Below are 10,636 nucleotides of genomic sequence, written 5' to 3' on the forward strand. Positions count from 1 at the left end.
TTTTTTTGTCTTAAATTCAATTGAAAAATACTTTTGGAGACATTAATTTAATGTCAGTTTATAATAATCCCTCTTACTTTTGTTATGTTGTCAAAATCTGGCCTAAAATCTATTCGCTGATGATCTCATGTACTGTGTCTTGATATTTGCTGCCACCTAGTGGCACAAAGCTGTTGTGGACAGAGACCCAGAGTGGAAGTGACAGGTTTGTGTTGTTAATCAGGAGTTATGAGGTGCACCTGTGTTCTCCCACAGCTGAGGACAATCAGCCCGAGTGGGAGGTTAGAAAAGCAGGTCAGAGTTTCCCTGTTTTTGTCCAGTTGACTTTGTTTTGGGTTCTGTTTTGAATAATATGTCATTGTGTTGTGGGGAAAAATGTGTTTTCTGCCTAGTTATTTATTGTGTAATGCCCTCATCCAGTCACTCCTACCAGTTGTGGCTCGGATTTTTTTCAATCATTTTTAGTGTTGTGGCTCTGTGGGAGTTGTGCTCCGTCTGACAACACGACGTCTCATTTGTGCACTTGTGTACTTTTGTTATTGTTGTTTATTTCTCAAATGCAACCCCTGACTTTCAGGTTTTCTGGTGATACGTTACAGTCAGGGTTTGTTCTCAAAATGAATGTGAATGAATTGAAAGGGGAGGGGGAAACAGTTTGGTTTTTATTCCCAGCATTTTTAAACCCTAAAGTTAAAATGTTACAAATAACCAAAATATTAAACACTTAAAAAACTCCATTAAAGGTATTACTACAGTGTTAACAAATGTGTTTCACCACCTGTGTGGTGTTGCAAATAAACTGAATTCACCTTTTTATATCCACGTTTGATCCCGAAGCTCACTGGGCTTCAGTGAGAAGTCAGAAATTAATCACCATAACACATTAAAGGTGCCATATGTAAGAATGTGGCCAAAAACGGTCACTACATTCAAAGTCAAAGTCAGTTTTAGGTTTCATTTTCTGACGTAACTGGCAACCCGTGGTTGCTCGGCAGCTGAGACTCTACTGACTGCAATGATTGGTAGACGGCGGTAGGTGGCGCCACATGCCAAAACATGATTTCAAAACATAAACATGATTTGCAGTCTGCAAAATATTTATTTATTCCTGAGTCTCTGTGACATATTAGGAGGATTTTATGGCCAGTTGCTTTAGATTTATTACATAATGCACCTTTAATTAAACCAATAAAACTACTACTTCTGTAGTAAATAACTATAATTCCACATCATAGTCAAGAAATAATAATGTGCTTTACTATGTTTTCAAATCTTTTTTTTGTAAAATAGTGCATTTAAAAGATTTTATTTTAGAATTAAAAATACAATTTCACATATAGATCTTCTACATACTGGAGTATTAACCGTTACAGAAACTTTGATAATAACCGATGCTGTTAATTTAAGGCAGCTGTGGCTTCAACCTTACACTGAGTCGGGATACATTTGCACTGTATATATTTTTACAGAAGTTAAGACTTTATAAAAATGTTCATATGTTACATCATGTAGATAAATTTATCTGACAATCTGATGAGAAGCTACAGTTCAAATGTTCATACCCCTGGTCATAGCACACATGATAGTCATCCTTGTTAACCAAAGCTATTGAGAAGTTTACATGTATATTAGCACGTTTACGCTCAAACTATTGTTTTTTTGTCTTTACAGACAAAGCAGTGTAGATAAATACATTTACAAACATAAAAAAAAGGAATATATTTGCCTAAATATAATTTATCTTAAAAAAGCTTGAACTGTAATGAAAAACAGATATGCTGTACAGTATAAAGAGAATTTAGCTGCAGGGTAAATTAGTATAGATGTTCCCTGGTTGGTTTGCAGAAGAGACCCTGCAGTGACACTCTGATGTGTCTGCAGCCTCAGTCAGAGGCACGTAGGAATAGTTCAGAAGGTCAGTCACCGAGCGAGGTGGAGGTGGGACACAGACCGAGATGTCAGCGCAGGGACACTGATATGTCTGGAGAAGCTCCGCTCCCACCACCGTGTCCACCGTCTCTCCGACCTTCTCGTACATATATTTGTTCCCTCTGGGGCAAAGGATGAGACTGTCTTTGTTCAGAGTCACATAGTCTGGAGACACTTCACTCCTCAGGTGTCCAGCTGTACGTTTCCCACATGAGACGTGAGCTCCCTCTGGTGGCAGGAGCTGGTGGCATTCTGCTGAGTGTCTCCTCACTTCTGAGTCTTCAGATATGATCTCCAACACAGATGAAGTGGTCTCCTCAGGCCATTGCTTTACTGTGAGTGGAGGATCCTGCAGATTTTGCCACACAGTAGTTCATATTTATTATGTTTAAAACATATATAATGTAAAGGCTGTGTCAGCCTGTAGTTTTTGTAGTTTTCTTAACTTTTGTTAGATATTGCTATTTGTTAAGTATTTATTGTGACAAAGGGGCAGATTTAACAAGTTTGTTCTTCTTTCTGCTCCCTCTCATTCATAATATGGACATTTTAAGTTATTTTAAACTGTTCTTTCCTTTTGTCAATGAATGAAATAAACTAAAATAAAACTAAAAAGGGGCTTTGACACAAATGGAATATTGCTGGAATTGTGTGATTATAAGCCCGACCTTTAACTTGGCTGGATTAAGCTCGGTTTATTAATATTCTTTTACATTATCCACATTTGATTTTCTCATTCATATCACTACATTTAGAGGTCATATGACGTAGTGTATCGTACTCTTCTGACTGAAGTAGTTGAGGCTAGATTGCAAAAATGCAAAATTTCTACCATTGTTCAAGTTTAAAGTATATACAATTAGAATCAATTCAATTGTGATTATTGTAATGTTTTATGCATACCCATCTTTCTCCATCAATCTCTGTGAGGAAGTCTTTTAGGACTTTGTCCAGATTGGGCATCGGTGGCCAAAAATACTGCTTGAGTTTACTGTAAAAACAAAAAAACAAACACAATACTGACACTGACAGAAAGTTGGTGAAATAAATGTGATTTAACTTTACTTTCCTGGAACAAACTATCTCTTTGAACATACATGAGATGTAATACATTAAACGTTACATAACAATAAAGAAGAATAAGTGATTATAATAGGAACAGGGTCCTACCTGAGGTATGTAGAGAAAAGTAAGATGGCAATTATCATCATGGAGACGGGGATACACAGCATGAGCAACATTCCTGAAAATTATTTAAAGGATTAAAAATGTCGATGTTTTCATTTGTTATTTAAACTGTATATGCAGTTCAAATAACAAATGCTTTGCATTACATCTGTACTAACCACGCTGCATTAAGTTTGATGTAGTTTGAGACAAACCATGCAGACTGGTATGGTCACACTCAGTGGGCGTTTACCTGTGTCAAAGGGGGTGTGACCAGTGAGCACGTCTGACCAGTCACTCCAGTGGCCGGAGTAATTGAGTCCATTCGGTTTAGCTCGGACTCTAATGTGGTACTCGCTGCCTGATGGAACCTGAAGACACGAGCCAGGATCCGGTCCCTCCACTGAAATCATCTGTATATCATAATATTTAATAGCAGCCTTAATGAGGATGTACTTTTACATACAATCATGTTTTCTCACAACATGTTCGTATTATGTCCCATGTTATTATGTTCCATTTGAACAAAATGGAATTTTGTTTGTGCACAGTTCAATTCTCGGATACAAACAAATAATTAAAGGTGCCATATGTAAGAATGTGGCCCAAAAACGGTTACTACATTCAAATTCAAAAATACAGAGGTCTTTGAGATTTCGTTTTCTGACGTAACTGGCAACCTGTGGTTCCTCGGCAGCTGAGACTCCACTGACTGCAATGATTGGTAGATGGCTGTAGGTGGTGCCACATGCCAAAACATGATTTCAAAACATAATCATGATTTGCAGTCTGCAAAATATTTTTTTTTATGCAAATATTTTGTCTGTACTGTTGTTGTTGGTGAGTTCAGTTTGTTATATGAAAATTATTCCTGAGTCTCTGTGACATATTAGGAGGATTTTATGGCCAGTTGCTTTAGATTCATTACATAATGCACCTTTAAATAATAATCATTTCTATTACGCACTGTACAGAGGATTCATCCAAAAAGATGCTGTAACCCCAAGAAATACTGATAGTCATGATACAGGAGGGGAATCTGAAAGCTATAAAGGAAATCTGATGAGGAGCATAACTTTAGAAATAGACATCCCACTGTTGCCTGAGGATTTCTTATAACTTCAATTGGAAAAAAAACACCACCTTACCATCCACGCTTCACTTCCTCTGGTCTGGTAGCCGACTTCGTACTGCAGGTGAGCTGACAGGGAGGGAAAAGGAGCTTCCCATTTCAAACACAGCTTGTCTTTTTGCACCGCTCCTCTCAGCTGAGCCGGTGGAGATGTTTTGACTAGAGACAGACGCACAATTTGTCAGCAGGCAGAGTCATGATACCACAACATTTAAGGCTACTTTAGCTCTTACTGTAACAAAAAAAAAAACAATTAAATATATGGAAAAGAAATATAAGATCACTCACTGCTCTTGTTAAGTGTGAACTCTTCAGTGTAGAAAGTTCTGCTCAGGGGAGTCCGAGTGCTGCTGAGTTTGACCCTGACTTTTTTGGAGTCATCTCCATGGAAACGGCACACATGACAGAATGTTCCCTGGACCAGGCATTCAGTCCATTCTTCACTGCATGGGTCACAATCAAAGTGAACGTCATACAGAACACATCTTTGGTTTTATCATCACAATGTACAGATTATTATGAGGAGCAACATTCATGAGCTACGTCCTGCAGCGTGATGTTGACCTAATGATGCTTCACAGGATGAAGTTACTCCCTATTGCTGTGACATGCATGTATGTCGTTTTCTTTTTTTTCTTTCAAGTCTGTAGTTTTTGCCATTGCGTTCTTAAAGGGGAAATAAGTAGTTTATAGTGCCATTTAGAGGAGAGGCTGAAATTTACAACAAAGACCTGCTGCTCTGCTCACCCCCTCCCTTCCCTGAGCGCTACGGTATCCTCAGCTGGTCAAATGTCGTCCTCGTCGTCTTTCTCCGTGTCAGCAGATGAGGTTCGTGAGGCGAGGGAGAGGGCGAGCTACCGCGGCCGTAGAAGACGAAGCGGAGAGAGTGGAGGCGGGACTTCCGCTACAAGTAAAGAGACGCTTGTTTTGTTCTCTCGCGTTTGTCCTTACAGGCTCCGGTAGAAACATGGCGTCTCGCTGCTAACAGTGGCTATGCAACCACGGCCCGCGACCATGTTATTTTACATGACTTTTTGAAACACTACGAAAATGAAACAAAAACTATTATACAGCGACTAGACAATGCAGGAGCACATAATATGTATAAAAAAGTGGATTTTGGGTCATATAAACCCATAAATACTACATATTGTACCTTTAAAATGTATTCACTGAACTTCATCATCTGTGACTATGCTCCAATCCATGTATTTATTAAGCACATTTAAAACAACACAGTTTCACCAAAGTGCTGTACAGTCAACCACAAATCAACCACAAAATTAGTAAAACGACATCAATAAAGGTTCGAATCACATTGTGGTAAAAGCTACTGAAAACAAAATGTGTGTTTAAAAGAGATTTAAAAGCTGGAAGAGAAGTCCAACAGTTAAAGGCAACTTATTCCAGAGCTTTCGAAGCTGTGACTGCAAACACCTGATCCCCTCTGAGCGTCAGCCTTGTTTTAGGGACAACCAAGTTCAACCAGGTGACCTTCAGCTGACCTTAGGGCCTGAGAGGGTGGAGCCATATCATTCAGACATTTATGTACAATTTAAAGAATTTGAAAAACCAATTCTAAAACACACAGGGAGCCAAAAACACAGGTGAAATGTGCTCATGTCTGTAGGTTCCAGTTAAATGCCGAGCAGCATAACGCCAACATAGAGACCCATCCAGCCAGATTTGTAATAAAAGCATGGATTACGTTTTCAAGATCCTGTTGTGCACTAGTAAATGAAAGGAATAATGAGCAGAAAAAAGGAAGAAATTGCCAAATTAAGTTTGCAACATTGTGCCTTTGTCTCAAAATCAACCCTGTAATTAAAATAGGAATCTTGATAAAAGCAGAAAGAAATGCAGAATTAACGGCACGAGAGAGAATTCTGTGTTACCTGAGACCCATCTTGAACAAGAGTTTGCACTCTTGTTCTTCTTCCACACCATATCTGCTCCCATTCCACTCACAGGTGATGTTTTCCAAGTCAGACGTGTAGCACATCAGGGAAATGTCATCTGAAAGGAAAAAACACGTTTACCACTGAGATACTACATCTCTGAAACAAGAGGACAGACAGTAGTCTGTAGTTTCATGTTAATGATCCAGTCAAACTCACCTGCAATCTGGGGAACCATGGCTCTCACAGGGTGAGGCCAGCGGCTCCAGTGTCCTGCACTGCGACTGAAGGCACATTTGACGGTGATCTTGACATCCGTCTCCTCCCCTGGTACCAGAGAGTTTAGTGTGGCTTTGGTAAATGTATCCTCTTTCACCTGTTGAAATCACAGCCATAAACATAACAATCATTGTAAGCTTCTTAATTAAAATAACAGTAAAATAATATTATATTTAGTCTCTCATACAGTATTTGCTATGAGATAAGAGTCTAAGCGATGATTTGAAAAGATGTGTGTACCTCCTCTGTCCTCTGTCCAAGACCCTTGGAGGAATATTGAATCCTGTACATTACATGTCCACAGTACGCGGGGACATTTATGTGCCATGAGACCAGCAGCTGTCCCACTCGTCCATTTTGGTGTAAAGACACATTGAAGGGAGGATCGATGAGAACTGCAAGCATTAAGGTGGACAGGGGGAATTAGTACATAAAGGAATACACATACATTTTAGCAGGAAACAATGTCTTATGGTTTACAACTAACAGTGGCCACAGGCAGACAAACAATATCTAATTATGAAAATTAACAAAGAATTTGTAACCTGAATGCCTACAGCTGCTTTTACAGAGCCCCTGAAGTGACATGAGGAAAAAAAAAAGACAATTTTTTTTTACATATATATTTTTTGGAAACTTGAGATCTCGAGTTTCAAAGTCAAGATCTCGAGTTACCAAACAATTATGAAAAAAATATATTTTTAAATTGTTTTTTTTTCATATTTCTTTTGGAAACTTGCGATCTCGACTTTGAAACTCGAGATTTCAATTTCTTTTTTTTCCTCATTTTTTTTTTTCCTCATGTCACTTTGGGGGCTCTGTATTAAATCGGTCTTGTTTTTTTTAGAAGATTGTGGACTGTGGATGTCACCAGAAACATGAGTTTTCCTGATGCAAAAGAAAGATATGAAATTGTAGTTTGTAAAAATGAATTATCGATCATGCAAGGACATGAAGCTAAAGCACTCACTGTCACAAACATTGTAGGGGATTAAGGGTTGACTTATTTGAAAACAAATAAGCAAAAATAAATAATGAACTAAATTAAAGATGAACTGTATGCATGTACACATGACTTATAGTCCATCCATGAGGCCATAATACTGCTTATGCACTTAAGTTAATGCACAAAGCTTATAATGTGATTTCCCTTTCTTTAGCTTAGAAAATCAATGTTGTAAAAAAACAAACAATTAAAGTCTTACAGTGGTCTTCCACAGAGACGGTGCGATTGCACAGGCTGATGTTGGTGCCGTGCAACATGACTTCAAGCTGAGTTTCCACAAACAACAAAACGTCCACAAAAGGAAAGGAGTAGATGTGAAGGAAAGTTCCCTCCTCTGATCTCTGGACAGTCATGTCTCTCCTCCTCTCTCTCTTCATGCTGGAGTAATAGAAGTGACAACAGACACTGTTGCATTACAATAACCAAACAATGAGTCATATTTGTATTCCATCCCACACATGACAGTGTTTTAGTAACCCTGTGAGTTCATGTGTCTGGTTTTGGAAGAAGTCCAGGTCATGTCAGTTATAAAATACCATTCTTTGCAGCTTATTGAGTTGTCTTTAAACCAAAACAACACAAATAACAATAGTTAAAATGTTTGCATTTTCATCCGTCACACAGAGACATCAGGTTGGTGTCTGCTGAGCCCTCAGCTCATTTTACAGCTTGACAGCGACCCCCCCCCCCCCCCAAATACACAAACACTAACCACAAAGAAAGAAAAACAAGGAGTCCCGAAGTCTAGAAATAATGTCTACCGAACTAATTTGATTTTCAGCTTAACTAAAACCAGTTGCCTCAAAAGCTTTCACAAAAACTTGACCAGGGCACAGTATAAATTCAAGGTGTAGATAAAATGATACAAACTGTAATTGTACTGCACTAAAACAAAATAAAGATACCAGTGGTAATAATACAAGATTTTATTTTATTTTCCCAAGCAGGCTACCTGTCATTGACATGTAAAATAGAGTGTGGATGCAATGCCAAATGTATGAAGTATTCTTAAATGATATGAAGCGAAGTCATTTTTTGATACTATAATGATATTAAAAACACATTAGATTTGACTGTTAATGTCATACCTGTTAATCTTGTAGAGAAAGTCATATGTTCTGTTGTCTTCAGTCTCAAAAAAGCAGGTGAAATCCGATCCCGTCCGGGTGAAACATTTAGGATCCTGTTCGTCCTTTAAGAGCAAAACATCTGCTCCACAAATGACAAAAGATAGACTTTTTAAAATGTGGGTTCAAAAACCAAAAATGCAGAATGAAACATGTTTTACTTGTTGACTTTTTAGTCTAAGAATATCACTTTTATTCCTACAACGTGTGTGCGAAACTGAATTTCTTTCCCTCGTGAGAAAATTCCTTATCACACATTTACACCTTATTCTCATTAAACTAATTTGATATATCACACAGGTAACAACCTTTATATCCAGCATGAATTTAAAGTAAAATTTAATTTGGACTGAATTGAAATCAGATTGTATTTTATCTGTATTGATGTAAACCATCCTTCAACCCTACCTTGCTTTGCCAAGTAACTGACAGTTCCATCCTTGCTTTGTGCAACAACAACAAAAACAAACCCTATTTGAATCCAAAGGCTGATGAGGAGCATCTTCCACCTGCACGGCAAACTCACGCTAGACGTAGGAGGAGGCATCGTGAGCTATTAAGCGTCCCACCCAAACCTCCATGGAATTAAAAAACAGCACAGCATGATGTCAAGTGTGTGTGGGCATTGTGTGTTTTCTGCTAACGCATGGGCTTAAGTTGGCAGGGTTCAGCGGTGCTGAGGGGGCTGGTCCAGTGTCAGGAGCTTTGTTTGAGCAGGAAGTGTGTTTCTGTGCACGGTAGTAGAATCAGTGAGCACCAAACAAGGGCAGTTTGGGAGGAGATAAAACTTCAAAAACACATTTTTCAGTTGATCTACTGAGCACAATAACAAAGCTACTGCCGAAGAAAAGTACACGATGTTCAGTCAATAATCTCACTCATTTCCTTCTTTAAGCGTGCTGATAGACAAACAAAAAAAGGACTGAATGTGTTCATCGTGTAGTTCAGAAATTTTCACAATTTTGGGCTTATGCCATATAAGGACATATATCCAACAATTATCTATATATTTAATATTTTTGGGGTATTATTGGGTCAGGATCCAAATTGACTGATATTGAAACCAAATAAAAACGATCATGAATTGTCAAAGTCATCCAGAAACTTATCAAGCTAAGAGATAAATCAGCCACTGACTGAAAAGCATATGATTAACGACAAATGACAGAGGTCTCACCCACTTATGCCACTTCCCCTTCCACTTTGCAAACACTACAGGACATAAAATGCCTGCCAATCTATATATACTGTATGTATATATATATATATATATATATATATATACGTGTGTGTGTATTTATTTATTTAATATCCTGTAGTATATATGATTAGAATGACTGCCTTATGGTTGTATGTACCTGTCAAAAATACATAACGACTTCCTGATTTGGCATTAAATATAGACCAGAAAAGTGATATTTCAGACAACTATGATATCTCTATTGTCACATACTTTATTTTAAGACCAAAATAGGATGAGAGACATGCAAAAGTTGTCCATTAATAGAATAAAACAGTCAAATATAGACTACTGTGCATTTATGAAGTACATGGGTAAGTGTTTCCCGCAGCATATCCAAAATCTAACCCTTTCCTTCTTGAGTCCATACATAACCTGCATCCTGCACCCAGGTAAAATCCCACCTTTATTACAGGTACAGAGTTATGCTGCTCATGGACAGACAGACAAACATAACCATAAACCTAATCTTCTTTGCTGGAGAAAGCACTCGGAGAACACAGACCTCAGCCAAGGCCACTCAGTTTCCTAATGTGCAGTATTTTCTCGAGGACATTTTTAAATATTCCGTTTTTGTGTTATGTTATTTATAGACACACAAACAGAAATCAAGTCACACACTCAGGGCAATGACAGCAAACGATGGAAATTAAGGATTACTAAGTAATAATCTGTGAATATTCAAGAGTGTGAGTTCAAAGCCCATTAAAGCACTAAAAATTGTAGGAAAAAGAATTTTAAAAATGCTCTTTATGACAATAAATGCATAACAAGAAAACTTTGTTTTTCCAATTGGTGTTTATTTTCTGACAACTAGGTGTTGGTTTTTAAATGTAAAGGGAGTAAAATAAACTCAAT

The 10,636-nt window shown here is 37.9% G+C and overlaps 1 protein-coding gene across 1 annotated transcript; it reads right to left on the reverse strand.

The window, feature by feature from the left end:
• Positions 1-1,798: 1,798 nt before the first annotated feature.
• On the reverse strand, positions 1,799-9,085 carry mpl (MPL proto-oncogene, thrombopoietin receptor; the record flags this gene model as incomplete). Its single annotated transcript, XM_083887752.1, has 12 exons — positions 1,799-2,278; positions 2,833-2,920; positions 3,100-3,172; positions 3,350-3,467; positions 4,245-4,387; positions 4,517-4,671; positions 6,124-6,244; positions 6,346-6,502; positions 6,646-6,800; positions 7,611-7,789; positions 8,500-8,620; positions 9,061-9,085. 12 exons carry the CDS (start codon positions 9,083-9,085, stop codon positions 1,799-1,801), a joined length of 1,815 nt encoding a protein of 604 aa, XP_083743878.1.
• Positions 9,086-10,636: the final 1,551 nt, after the last annotated feature.

The sequence above is a fragment of the Microchirus variegatus genome (assembly GCF_963457635.1).
Source record: "Microchirus variegatus genome assembly, chromosome: 4".
Classification (NCBI taxonomy): Eukaryota; Metazoa; Chordata; class Actinopteri; order Pleuronectiformes; family Soleidae; genus Microchirus; species Microchirus variegatus.